The sequence below is a fragment of the Rattus rattus genome, chromosome 6 (genome assembly GCF_011064425.1).
Source record: "Rattus rattus isolate New Zealand chromosome 6, Rrattus_CSIRO_v1, whole genome shotgun sequence".
Taxonomy (NCBI): Eukaryota; Metazoa; Chordata; class Mammalia; order Rodentia; family Muridae; genus Rattus; species Rattus rattus.
In genome coordinates this window covers 133,425,809-133,441,261 of record NC_046159.1, presented here as the reverse complement: position 1 = coordinate 133,441,261, position 15,453 = coordinate 133,425,809, and the positions used below count along the sequence as shown (strand labels likewise).

Below are 15,453 nucleotides of genomic sequence, written 5' to 3'. Positions count from 1 at the left end.
ATTTTCTGCAAAGTGAGACAGTTGATAAAGGGGCCTCCAAAATAGAACCCTTGCTACTGAGCTCTGTCTGCTTCTTCAGTTTGTCCAGGAAGAGATTGGTGTTCGTTTAAAAACACACATCTCATGGGCTGTTGAGTCTATCATTTTGAAGCAATCGAGTATAGGGATATCTTAATGAATAATCTACTACTCTAGGTCCAAGCAAACGGAAGCACATTCTTTTCTCGGAAAATGCAGGCTGCACACAGGAGATAGTTACACAGTCATGGATTTTTAAAGTTATAGGTAATAAATAATGGAGCTAGATGACGGACACAGCAGGACACAGTCAGAATCTGCTGGTTTGTAGCTGTGGGGCAGTGGTTATCATCCGGATGTAGACTTCCTGCCACCTTTGTCCCATCTTCCTAGGAGCTTTGTATATAAGCTGCAGAAAGACAGTCTTTATCAGAGGCTGGGCTTCCATAACCTTGTTCACCAACAGTTGTAAAAATTAGTCAAAAGAGCACAGCTAATTAAAACTCTCATAAAATGCTCTCAGCCAGGAAAATACCCAAGCCTGATAATGCCTATGAACATCTGCATCCGGCATTGAGGATGGGGCTCAACTGTGGCTTGCCCTGGGTCTTGAACTCCCTGCAGTTTCTTTCAGTGAGGCTGGTGGCCAGCAGCATTCGCATTCCCTGTCCTTCATTCTCCTAAGGCCATGGTGGGGTCCAGAACCATTGCTACAAACACATTTGGCTTGATCATAGGATGAGGATGTCATGCTGCCCTTGGTTACACAGCTTCCTCATAAACTCTCAGGCCATGGCTATCTAGCTAAGTGCTAACTTTCCCTTGACTAAGTGTTGTCCAGCATGAAGGGACCAGCTTCTCCTTAGATGTGCCCAACCACTAGGGTATGGGGCTGCAGAAAAGATATTTTTGGTTTTCTAGACAGACTATTATGAGCGTTCTTCCCGGAATGTAGGGGCTAAGTTAAAGATAAGCCATAGAAGTTATCACTGGATAAATGGTGAGAGCCCCAAAGAGATTTATCTCTCCAGATGGCATGGGTTCACAGTTTAATGGGGTATGGGAAAAGGCAGCAGGATGAAGCTCCTAGAGTCAAACCCCGGGATAAAACTGGAGTCTCTAATCTTATCTCCCTCCTAGAAGTATTTATTAGTATTTGTTCACATTCCAATGGGTTTTGTTTACCTTAAGAACTTAAGATTTCTCCCCCTCTCCCAGGGGGAGCAAAGAAGAAAGCCGCTGCCTCTCTGCTTTATTGCCATCAGATGTTTCCAGAATCCTTCACCTCAGGATAGACTGCGGGTGCGATAACACTTAAGTCTCAAAGTGTCACAACCCATGGGAGGAAACTGAAGAGGGTGGGGCCAGGGAAGCAACTTTACACACACGGATCACAACTGTTCTATCATGACCTGGTGTTATATTTGCATTTGGCACAATCATGATAACTCATGTTAAAGTATAGGTTCCAGGTCAACTCCTCTCCTCCTAGTTCTGAGAAGCCGATGTTGTGACTCTAACTGCTGTACCAGAAACCTCTAAGCAGCATTATTTGGTCCATGGACAAAAAGTAAACTGTGTGTGTTCTGGGCTCAGTTATCATAGGCTCAGTTACTGTACCCTTCTGTCCTGTGCTTAAAAGGTAGATTAAGAGTACAAAATTTTCTGTGTAGTTTAAAGTTGAAGATGAAGTTTAAGGTTGACCTATCTCTCATTGATTTCTATTATCCTTGAAGATACCCCACTGTCCCCTCAACACACACTTTTTAAACATACTAAAGTGATCACATCTTCTGGATTCCTTCATGTGACCATCAACTTTATTCACCCATCCCTCTGTGTCAGTTTTACCAAAACTTCACAACTGTCTTTGTTCTTGTGAGCTGTTCTTGTATCCTTTCACACTGCATATATGTATCTTACAGTGCAGGGTACCCGCATGAGGATTGCTACATTTAGTTCTTGTTGAACTATTTGGAAACAAGCCACAAGTTTTAGACTTGATGCTGTTTATATCAATTTGAACTATACTTCAAAATGTACTTGAAGTGTAAGGAGATTGGAATTCAATATACACAAGGAATGGAAACTGTCTATGTATATGGTTTCAAGGCACTTTTAATTGAATGGATTCCTGTTGCCATAATATTAACAGCCACCAAGTCATTGTCTTCCATCCAGAGTCATTTAGACGTACTGAGGCTGACCTCCTCCAAAAGCACACGAGCATTTTCTTCTTTAGCTCATGGATAAGTATTTTCACTTGACCAATAGATAAATACAATTATGAAAGTAACTATGTTAAGTTTAAAAAAGAAAAATGAACATTTACACTTCAATAGCTTTTGTGGCTCTTTAACAAATGTTAACTTATTTAATTCATCACAGTCATATATGAAATACATCAGCACATTCATTTATGCAGATGGAGACAAAGGGACAGAGAAGGCCTGAGACCACACCCCCCGGAGGTGAAAGAACCTCAGCTTCCGAGTGGCCCGTGATGGTTTCAGACCCTGTGCTCCTGTAAATAGACTCTAAGACTATGATAAGGAGCCAGTAAGCTGCATTTTCTGCTTAATATTACATATGCTCTGAAATTTCCAAATCACTTGAATCTTTCAGCCATAGATTCTGGAGCATGAATCCAGAGAGGGAGATATGAAGAATGCTGGCTATGAGTTAGTGTGACGTACAATGGTGGCTGTCCTAAGAGGGATCTCCAAAAGGATGTACCCTTATTTTATTGTACTCATATATACTTATAAGATCACATTTAATACAGTTTGGGCATGGAAATATCAGTTCAAATCCATGTGATATCATAGATTTCATTTAAATGCAAAAAATGGCAAATATTACGGTTAATGCTCATTGCCAAAGCGATACATTTTTATCACTGTGGTAGAGCCGTTTTTCAGAGAGTTTTACCTATACCAAGAGTCTTGCTAGGACTGGGCTTAGTATGTCTTTTGTCATGTGTTTGTCTAACACCCGTTCTTTTCACCCCACAGAATCTTCAGAAGCAAGTTGGAGAACTGGAAAGCCAGGCCAGCCTCTGCAGCTCAGGCCTCCTCCTCCTCTCCTTGCATGCCTTTCTCATGGTTTAATGAAAGTCGGAAAGGATCCTATTCCTTCAGGAACCTGCCTTCAGCTCCAAATCCCCTCCTGCCTTCTCCTGAGACTCAAATTTCAGATAAAACAGGGTCCAAGGTAGACTACAGTGGACTGTAAAAGCTGACAAGAAAGCCCCAATCCTGTCCCCTCTTCAGTTTTCGGAGAGCCTTCTCGACCTGTGTGTGTGCTAACATTGTCCTAGGCGTGCATGGTGTCTCCTTGTGGGGAAAGAAAGCCCCGCCTAACCGGCACCCTCTTTAATACCGTTCCGTTTCAGCGTGTGCTTTTCTTTCGGTTTGCCTGTCATTTCTTCCTGCTATTTAATCTTTTTGACAGTTAAGCCATGCTGGGAAAGAGACATTTGGATGGTGAAACAGTGTTGGAAGATATTTACTAAGTATTCTTCTTTAAATTGCATTATGAAATGATTTCACTGTGCTCTTCAAGATTTACTGGAAAAGCAGATAAATTTGGGACTGACTGTGTTCAATATATTTAAGTGAAGCAAACAGAAAAACAAAGACCACTGGCATAGCCTTACTTACTGTTTGTATCAAATGTCCACGCAGAGCACCGGTTCTAATTCTCTTTAGTGTTAGCAGAACTGCACTTGATGTATATGTGTAGGTGTGGTACATTTCAAAGTGTGCGATGGTTATTTCCAGCATGACACTGCGAGGCTTACCTAACATCGTACTGACACACGTGGTGGCTAACCTTCATGGAACTTGGTCTCCTCTTTTTACTGACACGCGTGGTAGCTAACTTTCATGGAATTTGGTCTCCTCTTTCCTGTGTTCACTCTTCTTTCCCAAACAGAAGCCAGAGGTTAATCTGACTTAAACTGAGTTCTTCCCTTGGGGTCAGCAGCTCGAAGGGGTTTGACCTAGGGGCTAGAGGTTTGCATCTCCAGCAATCAGACCAGAGGGCGATGATGCTTTGTGCACCGAGCCTTGCTGCTGAGTGTTCTGCTGACCACTCCTCTTTTTAGGAGATTTATCAAATCTTGGAGTTGGTTTGGTACTAAATTCCCCAGTCTCTGGCCTGGTCTTTATTCTCAACATTCAAGTAAGCCCAATGCAAAAGGACCTAACGGAACTAACAGTCTGGAGAAATGCTGTGTGAAGCAAGGTGGAGTTCCTGGGAGTCCAACCACTTGACAAGTAGCCAAAGAAGTTTTGTGATGATTGACTCTTTGGGCCCTTTAGTACTGTTCTGAGACCCTAACATTATCTACCCTAGAAAGAGGTTCATTATAAAATGTTTTCACAAGTAAGGCTCTGCGGTCATTGTCAAGTTGTTCTAACATCTGCTGAGCATGTTAAAGCAATTCCAGGGGAATTCATTTTTTCCCACATCCCACCTCACTAACCCCAAGAGGTTATGCAGCCTTCTGGGTCTGTTCCGCCCTGCAGTCTCTTTGCTGTATGCTGGTGCCATGAGAGAGTTATAAACCAACATGTGGCTAGTGTTGTATTGTCAGACGTGCCCTTCTCCAGAACTCATCACTCTGAAGGGTCCGTCCAGGAGGGGACCTGTCACTTCTCACAGTGTTTATCACAGCCAGCCACACAGCATCTTTCCCAGGGGCTCTCCAGCTACCTTCCTGATATGAGTCGCCATCTGTCCCTGGTAATTCAGCCTCTCCACACCATCTTGTATTCCTACTTACTCCGTTTCCTGTCACAGTTAGGGTCAAAGCGTGTGGGCCTATTTATCACTACTCTGAGCACTGGCAGAGGGTAACGAATTCTGAACCCTTGGAGGGAAACTGAAGAATCATTGCTGTCTGCCACCTATCCTTACATCAATGGAGAAGGTGCCCAGGATTTCCAGTCAGGCTTCTTCACCACTGCCCGACTGAAGGTTGTCCCCAAAGCACACTTGAGTCTCTTCTGAAGACAACTGATTAGCATGAAGCAATTGAGGCCTTGGGAGCACGCCTGCCACTTGTTCACTCTGTGTTCATTTAACACGGTTGTGTTCTTTTATTTTTTTAACAGAATTTCACCTTCAATGATGACTTCAGTCCAAGCAGTACCAGTTCAGCAGACCTGAGCGGCTTAGGAGCAGAACCCAAAACGCCAGGGCTCTCCCAGTCCTTGGCACTGTCCTCAGATGAGGTACTGTAGTGGCACCATGGCAAAACTTAGTTCCTATGTCCTTTACTTCCTCCATATCCCTCTGTGGGAAGACGACGTTCGAGGGTAGCTTCGGCATAGAAGGCATCAGCACTGAGGTTTTATGTTTAACACAAAATCCCCATGATTCCATTCACCTTGCCTTAACATTACAGAACAGTTTCTAAGCCCCTTGAAGCTTCCCGGTGATCCCACTATATATGTAAATGCTAATGTTAGAGGCTGGGCACTGGAGAACAAGACTAGACAAACAGTTTAGATCACCTGGAAGCTGTAAATTATCTGCTCTCTCTCTCTCCTTACAGAGTCACCCATACCCCCCCCCCCCCGGACTCTGAGAGTTTTCTGGCTATGATATGCCCCCTGTTGAATCGTTACCATCAATAGGCATGGTTCTGGAAAGGAAATAGAGTTAGAATCATTTATTCAGAGGCTAAAGTGAAGATTAGCATTGCTAAGAATTACCAGGAAGTATGTATGCAGGTGATAAGCGGAAAACTAGGTTGGAATTGATTTAGTTCTAAAAATAAGTGGGAGTCGGGGGCAGGAAATAATGTAATTAGGGTGTTTTTCTTACATATGAAATAATTGTTCTTAATTCTTTGTAACATGAGTTATAGAAAATAAGCCTTTTTCCCTTTAAATGTTTCTGGACGTGTTTTCCTGGCTAGGCTTGATTCTAATGTTGTAGAGCGTGCACGTGGGTGTTGTGTGTCCCATTTCTGTAACATTCTTCTTCTCGGTTCTTTTGTTGCTGCTCCCCCAGAGCCTGGACATGATAGATGACGAGGTGAGCTCCCTGTGTGTTGTGCGTGGTGCCTGTCTCGTTCGAACCTGCTTTTTGCTCCTTACAAATGACTTATGAATCCAACACTAAAGAACGTTTTCCTCCGAAGTGGAGGGGAAAAACCCTGCAATTGTTTGCATTTGACTTAAAAGATGTTCCTGGATCAAGATGTCCCCGCCTCTAGAGTCCCTAAGCCCTGCCTCCAGAGTCCCTAAGCCCCACCTCCAGAGTCCCTAAGCCCCGCCTCCAGAGTCCCTTAGCCCTGCCTCCAGAGTCCCTAAGCCCCGCCTCCAGGGTCCCTAAGCCCCGCCTCCAGAGTCCCTAAGCCCCGCCTCCAGAGTCCTTCACTCACCTCCCATAGCCATTACCTGACATGGTCCATTCTTTTTCTTATCCTCTTCCTTTCCTCAGCTTACAACTCTTCTTTGTTCTTCACACGGCTCACCAAATAATCTATCTTTCCTCTGAGACCTGCCACTGCCTCATCTTCTCTCAGCTCAGTGGCTCTGGGAGCTGCCATGCCTCTTTATGCAAATGAAGAGAATGGTCTAGAGTGGACAGAGCCTGGAATTTGCATTGAGCATCTTGTTAAGCTCTTATTGCTTGTACTGTGTTGTCTAAGAGAGCGCGTGTGGACTTTCTGATCCTCAGTTCCCTCATGTCTTAAAGGAACTGTGGATGCCAGTGTCCCCCTTCACACAGATGACCTTCCTGCTCAATAAAACAGTAGCTGTGAAATTTCCCTAAGGAGGCTTGAGAGCTTTGAGACTTTTCTGTAGAATAAAGGAGACCTTGATATTTTCAATGTGGTTTTGTATAACTTTACTGTCTTCCAAAAGGATAAACTTAAGTGATGTATCACATGTGGAGAACTACGCAACAGTTATTTTCCACATCTGATAATATCTCTAGGGTCATTTATTATAAAATCATCCATGTTAGTGACTACTTTTTCAATTTTTAACTTCCTACATTTTTAATGGCACTTCGTTTATGGGATACTTTTTAACTTTCCGTCTACCAGAATCAGATAGGTAATAGACACGTTTCTTCTAACACAAGTAGAACTATTATCATTTGGTGATTTATAAGTAAATGCGGCTCCTGTGACTTGAGAAGTTCCTTTGCTAGCATGATGTACCCTAGTGTCTTCGTCATTTAACAACGCTGCATGCATCCCTGTCTCAGATCCTTGACGATGGACAGTCTCCCAAACACACTCAGAGTCAGAGCCGGGCCGTGCACGAGTGGAGTGTGCAGCAGGTTTCACACTGGTTAGTGGGCCTCAGTCTGGACCAGTATGTGTCTGAATTCAGTGCCCAGAACATCAGTGGTGAGCAGCTCCTGCAGCTGGATGGCAATAAACTGAAGGTAAAGAATTCTCTGTCTTGGTTACTAGTTATGTGTGTGACTCGTAGCCGCTGGCGTGCTTTCATTAGCCGAGAGTGTTCTGCAGATCCATGTGGTAGTTACCAGAAAGGACACTGAATTATTTTCAAGAAGCCCACCACAGGTTTTGACTTGATAGGTTGCTGACTAAGAGAGTTGGGGGTGGGGGGCTTTTCCTTTGCTTCACCTGGCAACTGCATGACTCCTATATCATAACCACTCACTGCCCACTGTACTGTTAAGTTTTAATAATGACCAGTATGAATCTTCCTTCCTTCCTTTCTCCTCCATGTCCCACCCCCTCCTGCCCACTACTTGAAAACTGAAACGATGACTCCAACTTTCTTCCCCAGTTCATGCAAGCCATCCTCACTGTCACCTCCCTGCACCTTCATTTCCACTCGTCTGGCCCGTCTCTCTTGGAGACTGAGGTGGTACCCAACTCTACTGAGAAAGGGCAAAAGGAAGGTACAGCCAGCGCCACACACCCCTCCCCAGGGTTAGGCTGATGGATAGATACGTATCTGTTGACAGTCTTTGAAAAGGTTAGAGATCAGTCAATAGCGGTGAATATGAAGGCCCCATTGACAACTGTCCCTGTTAGGGAGAGACGCATCCTTCCTGCTGTTGAGGCTGAAGGTCATGGACCATTTAAAGCACAGCGCTCTCCCCTCATTCTGAATCGTAGGTCATCTAGCCATCTAGTCATTGTCACGAGGCTTCCTTTACAGCTCTGCCTTAGGTAGGGGAGACAATGGCAGAGAGACACTGACATGGGCATCCTCCCCAAGGACATTGTTGCTTCTCGTTGTAAATAACTACATTGGCAGGAGGTCGGCCATTTCATTCTCCCCACCCCTCTTGGAGCCTTCTGTAGCAGCAGGTCCTCTCGGTTACCCTTTCCAAGATGTGGATAAGTTTAGCAATACTTTAGCTGAAGGTTGGAGAAGCAGGCTCATGCCCCCCTTCTCTTTATTCCCTCCTTAGTCATCAATTTGGAAAGCATTTTCTTAATGACTTCTGGAGTGCATTTTGCAAAGAACTTCAGAGAACAAAGCACAGATCCTTGGTGCTTACAGAATTTAGCACATGTGGTCTGCTTTTCCTCAGCCTTGACCTCCTCCTTCTACGTTTAACTAAGGTCATGAGATTAAACATAGTGCGATGTTTCCCTCATCATAAACAAAGAGGTCAGCAGTTTTTCAGATTCCTTTTGTACATGTGTTTCCTCTGTAGGCTCTTGGAATGACATCATCCCAGGACCGGGCACTGGTTAAAAAAAAACTGAAGGAAATGAAGATGTCTCTCGAGAAGGCTCGCAAGGCCCAGGAGAAAATGGAAAAACAAAGAGAAAAGCTGAGGAGGAAGGAACAAGAGCAAATGCAGAGGAAGTCTAAAAAGTCGGAAAAGATGACCTCCACAACCGAGCAACCGTGAGCAGTAAGGTCTCGTCTCCTCCAGTAGGTGGGAAAGCTTGAGAGAAGTCCCGCCCCTTCTGCCCCCACTCCTGCAGAGGATGAAGAAGAAACTGATGGGGATACACCACTGTAGGCGGTTAAAGAACTGTGTGTTGAATGTACTCTTGATTTTAACCTAAAATAACCCCTCGCCGCCGCCTTCGGTTCATTGACTAACCAGAGTGTCATTTTTATCTTCTACTTACCAATATCCCATGTTGTGCTAAGTGTGCGGTGCCCCTTAGAGGACCAGCCTGACCCAGCCAATGAGAGCAGGACTCTGGTGCTGCGAGTGGAGTACCCAGAATTCTCAGTGAGAGCCCCTGAAACTGAGGTAGTAGCTTGTGACTGTTGGTGTGCAGAGGATCCCTGCCTTGAGATGGGGAAGCGCCCCTCCATTCTGACAGTAGAGCAAGTCAGTTCCGTGGTGGGGATGTGGGTGCCCAGCACGGAATCGCCAACTGAGGGAAGGAGCGAGCACGTGTGCTATCCCACTCGCTGGGAATCAGAACGAGGCGGGAAATAGTAGCTATTTATTAACTGTAGAAGAGCTGAAAAGCCTTAAGCACACAGATGTCGGTGTACTTCGGGGCTTGGAGGATAACGTTTTCCTCCAGGTATTGTTGAACAAAGAAGAAAAAAATGTCAGAGTGTAGTGCAACCGTGGATGTTGGGATCTGCTACTTTGTTTGCCAGTGCCGCGAGCCCAGTGTTTGAGCCGCACCGACAAACACAGCACAGCTCCTTCCCCGGGAACAAATTGAACAGGAAATTGATTTTTAAGGAAACCAACATCTTCAGGTTTCCTCTCCTGGGACATTCTGGCTGGCCTTCAACCTGCCCGTGACAAAATCGTGAACTTGTCACATATTTTCTACTCAGAATTTCTCAAGTGGGCTCAGTTAGTGTTTTAACAGATGTCCTTTCAAGGACTTAAACCTAGAGATACTGGTTAGAGATTAAGATTTGAGTAACAGTCAACTAGAGAACTTTTTTCTTTTTTTTTCTTTAATGCATACATAATTCTTTCCTGTGAAGGACAGCCATCATTTACATTATACAGGCATTTGGAATGACTCCCTAAGCCATTCTCTTGCGTATTCTAGAGAGTTCGAGATTTGTTTAAAACAGTACATGGGACAGATTTTCACAGTGTAAGAGCTGGTATTACTTGAATACTTGGTATTAAGGATTTCAGTGTTTCACCAACCTGAGTTGAGTGCAGGAGACTGGGGGAGGAGGAGAACAGAAAGTCTTCAGACATTTCACACCCTCAGGGGTTTTTTGTTTGTTTGCTTGTTTGCTTGCCTTTAGTTTTGCTTTTTCTTTTCTTCTGAATCTAACTCTCATTACTGCATTAACTAAAACACTGGCATCATCTACTTTACGGTGGGCAGATTTCAAAGTAGAGCTGGAGGCCAGATGAATCCTTGGACTTCAGGGTATTTACTTCCTTTGCCCCAAAAGGCCCATGCGCTGCCCACTGGCCTGTGCACATCTCCTCTGGGTGCACAGGTACGCAGGGCCTGCATCAGGCGCTGGAGTTATGACAAGAATCTGCTAGGATAGAGGTCAGCTGCCTGTGTGGCCTCACTTTGTATTTTAACATTGTGACTTTTCATTTTTATTGTTATTACTATTTTTGTAACATGAATTTTGAGATTATCAGAACTAGAAACTTAATCCTGTTCTTTCTCCCAGAGCCTGCTTCCTTTTCTGACCCAGCACACTTCTGTTAAGTTCTGGTCCTTCTGGTACAGATCCCCTTCAGTTTGAAACATGATATGAGAGTCGCTCTGTGCTCTGCGCAAACCAGACCTGCCTCATGGTTCTCTCGTGGAGCAGGGTACTGGGTGGCTGTTTATATCTTCAGATGCCTGATGCTTTGCCTATAAGAGACATATTACTAAACTACACAGTCAGTAAATCTTTCCTAATGCCAGAAGACGAAGGGAAAATCTGGCAATACTAATACTTGCTATTGTACATTTTGCCATTTTTCTTTTCTTTGGGGGAAAAAAAGCTGGATTGCACTGGAAGCTTCTCTGTGTTCATTTTCCAGAGTGAAAACAGAAGGGTGATCATTTTAAGTTGTGTTTACACTTTGATGATAGTTGAAAATGAATGTATATATTGAAAATGTCTGTAAGTCTGCCTCTGCCTGTAACTTATGACCTCTTATATTGCATTTCTTAAATACAGTGTTCTTACTGTAACTTTATTAACACTCCGTGCTTGGATCAGCGTTCACCTAACAGCTACAAATCAAATTAATATTTCTTACATCATTTAGTTTATAGTTCAGTCATTTTGATTTTTAAGTTAAATTATTACAATCTTAGACCAAAATGAATTCTTTTAACATTGCTATTTAAAACTATTAGGATTATAAAAGGCTCTTGATTGCTTTGTTGGGCAAAGGTTAGAAGGTTGATCCAGTGTGGAAACAAAGTGGAGGACCTCAGACCTTGTAAGCATTTTGATTTCTTGTTAGCTCCTTTATTTGACTGTGGTGCATGATAATAATTGAGTTTCCAAAGTCTTGCACAATTCTTTCTTTAATGCTGTAGTTTTCAGGGTTTATACAGTTTAACAGAGAATTGTTGTTGCTTCGTGGACGTTAAGGGTTTTGGACAGTTGTTCAACAAATGAACCAAAGGGGTTGTCTGCATATTGTGAACGATACTCTAGTGAAAGCTAGTGGGTCCCCACCAGAAACCAAAAGTGTCTGGGGTACAGGTTATGTTCCAGAGTGGGGTACATAGTGAGGCCCTGCCACAGTTGGAGAGCATTGTAGTAGTAGTAACTGGGTCAGGGTTCCACTAAAGAACTTTGAACGGGATTTCCGTGGTTAAGATCATCTCCTTTAAAGTAACTTATCCTTATGTAATCATTTCTTTCTCCTCCCCAGCATCAGCAGGGTCCTGATAGTGCAGAAAGCATGCCCTATCCACTTTACTACTCCACCGAAGGCTGTCATTGCTGTCATAACAGCCACGCTCTTCTGAAGCCATCTGTCATCCTTTTGCTGGGGTTGAGATGGACTTCCCACGCCCCACCTCACGTAGACTTTTAAAGCACCACAGTAGTTTATATTACATTATGAAAGGAGCTAATGCCAGACTCTGCTTGCAAGAGGCCTACCATGGTACCACCTATCTTGTGTTCCTTTATTTTAGGAAGCAAAGTAGCAGAGGGGCAAGCACTCTCACTCAGCTACCATTCGTGCTGGACAGTGTTTGCCCTGAGATCTTAAATACCCTGAACCTAAGCTGTAAGAGTGTCCGAGTCAGAGTTAGCACCTGGGCTTCTGCATTGTGCTGACGAGGAAGAATTCCCTTTTAGGATCTTTGCTCGCTAGGATTAACTTGTACCTGAAAATTATATAAGAAGAAAATGATTGCATTTATACAGCCATTCTAAGTCATTTATAAGCATGAGAGTTTAGATAAATTTGAGGAGGACCATCAACATTTAACAAGGGTATTGAAGAAGATTCCGGAGTTTGGAGGGCAAATGTTTCTAAAAGAAACTTGTGTACACTGGATGCAAATTGCCCTTTCATAAACTGGGATAGCAAAGAATTACCAAATTCCATTTGAGTAGCTAAAGCCTCTTCTCACAGAGCTGGCAATGAGGAGCATCTCACTTTGGGGGACAGGAACTAGGAAGGTTCATGTCACTCGCTTCAGTGCTATGACCCTAGTGATCCCTGGTGGGAAAGGTAATTAGGAGAGGATGGGGCTACTTCTCATCTTTTCTTAATTGCTTTGAGTCGGGGCTCCGTCTGTGTCTAGTTCTGAAGCAGAGCTTATAGAGGTGAGGTCAAAACAGTTCTCGTTTCCAAAGGACAAGGGGGACTTGTGGGGGGTAGTCTCAAGACAGCATTACAGGAGGTCCATTTCACCATTCAGTCCTGAGAGCCATACTGAATGTACTGACTGATTTTAATAGTCTTTGCCTCGAATAGTTAAAGTCCTGTGAAATTTAGCCTTGATCAAAATACTGGGGACGGAGTGGGGGATAACACCAAAGAAAACACATATCAATACCTTGAATAGTAACAGAAGAAGCTGGAGTGACCGGTTAGAGGAAAAGAAAAAATGCCCGCACAGTAAACCACCCGCTGGAGAGTAACACAAGCTCCTTACACCAAAACACGGTGTCTTCTGGAAGGTTGGTCACTTAAAACTCTCATCTGTTAGCACCCGGATCCTCAGAGTAGGGGGCAGAAGAACAAGGTCTATGCTTCCCTGACCCTACACACGCCCCACCCCCTACCCCACCCCCAGACCATTAGGGATCCAGTGATATGCAAGACAATGTACAAGCAGTAAGAGAAGAAGCCACAAATTCTCAGTTATGTGCATGCCACTTGTGTAGGTGTCAGAGCCTTGTGTGTGAATATATCCCCCACCTGACACACACATGTGTACCTTAAGCACATGGCACAAATATATACTCTCCATGGACTACAGTGGTGTTAGTTAGGACCCTGAGCTGTAATCATAGCATCATTACTACTTTTTGTGTTGTGTATACATTGAATGGCTCATAGATTTTAAGAGTTTTTTTTTTTTAATGTAAGCATCCTACTAAATGCACTTATGCTTCTAAATGTTTGTATATTTTGGTAAAATGGATTTATTAGATCCCTTGGTATTGTATTTTAGTACAGTAAAATTTCCTCAGCTGTTTGATTAATGCTTTGACGTCAAGATTGCACATTTTTAGTTAGGACTCAGAAGATATTATGCAGCTTCGGGCATTTTCAACTGCAGGTCACCTGCGGTTCTCTTGACTAAATTGCACTGTGTGTTCTTGTGTATCAGCTCTCACCTCTAAAACGAGCTAGATCATCAGAGTAGCCATGATGCTTCTGTCGCCGACTCCTGGCTCTCTGGTGGCAGTATTTCTGTCGTGTGACCACCATTTACTTCCTAAGCCATCCGCTTGCAATGGCATTTTGGTTGCCACCAAAAAATAACACAATGGGTTCTGAGTCTGTGTTGTTGGAAGCTGGGTACATCATTTCCTTCAGCTGTTTTATGCGCGCACGCATGTTTCTTGTTAAAGAGTTAAGCATTCAGCCATGAACTAACAATTGGCCAGAAACACCCTAAATTGCCTTTACCAAGAAAAAAGGGGGGAGCAGGAAGTGATACCCAGACTTTCAACTTTTCAATCAGTGAGTAACAAACAGCACTCAACATGCATATGTGGCCTCTCCTCAGTATTATTTAATGTCATAACTACTGCTTTTGTAATTTGTAATGATGTTTGGATGAAACCACTTGGACACCTGACAAGACTGGGCAGCTGAGAACAAGGAGAATAAAGTTCCGTTCTACTGTAAGATTTGATTTATGTTCATCTTTCCTTATAGACTGTTAAAGGGAAAGTGGTTTGGAAAGCATTTGAGTCTGGTAAGTATACATAGCCCGGTACCTGAACCTTTTAATTTGTACATTTTGCCGTCTGGTCCTTTGCATGGGAGACATGGTAGTGCCACATCTGATTTGTTCTCTGGCGCTTGATTCGTGTGTGCTGTTCCCAATGGCATCCTTTACTTTTCGGTTTTCAGAGGCATTCGAAGCAAACTATACCGTCAGTGGCCCATTGTTTTCTGACCATCTAAAACTTACCTGTGATTAAACTTACCTTGTTAGTGTAAATAAACCTCTTGCCAATGATTATTATTATTGTTAGAGAATGAATGCAATAAAAGGAAATTCAGAGGTCTCTCGGAGTACATGTTTCTTTTCTTCTCTTTCTTTCCCCTCTTCCACTCCCACCATCAACTGAAACAAGCCCTGGCTGGGTAAACCTGCTCTAACTGTCAAAACAGCTCTCTCCATCAAGAGCAAAGTGCACATTTTTCATGGAAATGAAACTAAAAATAAGTCCTAACCCTGGCGAAGTGTAAATTGGCAGCTAGAATTACACTTGAAAGCACAATTATGGAACTGGGCATGACGCTAAAGAGCAGGGCCTCCGGCTGGAGCCCCCTGGTCCTCGCTTCCTCTGTCCCTCTGTCACAGCCTCACCATCAAGTTCCCAATACCCATCAGCCAGAGGAAGATGGATGACAAATCCATTAAGCAGTCAGTCTCACACAACAAGAAGCAAGTCAAGAAGAAATCAGGTCCAGCCTAGAGCACTGGGTTTATTTTAAGCCATTTTCCTTCTCAGATCGCCAAGACTGAGAAAGCAAGAATAAAACAAATGAAGACTGTTGGCTGCAATGTCTCAGCCCCGCGTAAGTAACGGAAGTCTGTTTCCCTCTGTTTGGAAACTTAAAACATCCCGTACTGCCCTTCTTTGAATACTCTTGAATGCATGCCACGGGAAACCACATAGCTTCATTTTTAGTTTCAGTTTTCTCTTTCTGGAAAAATTAGCTTGATTTGTCAATAGAAAGAGAGAGGATATGGTCATTTTAGGTGTGATGAAGGGTAGGTAAGCAAAAGTTTTATTTTGTTTTACAGAAGTATGTGGAGTTTGTTTTCCTAAGTACCATGCTCACAGATAGTCACAACCAGTG

The 15,453-nt window shown here is 43.6% G+C and overlaps 1 protein-coding gene across 1 annotated transcript in view; it reads left to right on the top strand.

Moving 5' to 3' along the window:
• Ppp1r9a (protein phosphatase 1 regulatory subunit 9A) overlaps nt 1-14,651 on the top strand; it is a 166,854-nt gene extending 152,203 nt beyond the window's left edge. Inside the window, exons 17-20 of the mRNA XM_032907274.1 lie at nt 3,033-3,231; nt 5,139-5,258; nt 7,252-7,434; nt 8,689-14,651. Of these exons, the coding sequence (XP_032763165.1) occupies nt 3,033-3,231; nt 5,139-5,258; nt 7,252-7,434; nt 8,689-8,889 (703 nt within the window). The 3' untranslated portion in view covers nt 8,890-14,651. The remainder of the gene's footprint in view (nt 1-3,032; nt 3,232-5,138; nt 5,259-7,251; nt 7,435-8,688) is intronic.
• The last annotated feature ends 802 nt before the right edge of the window (nt 14,652-15,453 follow it).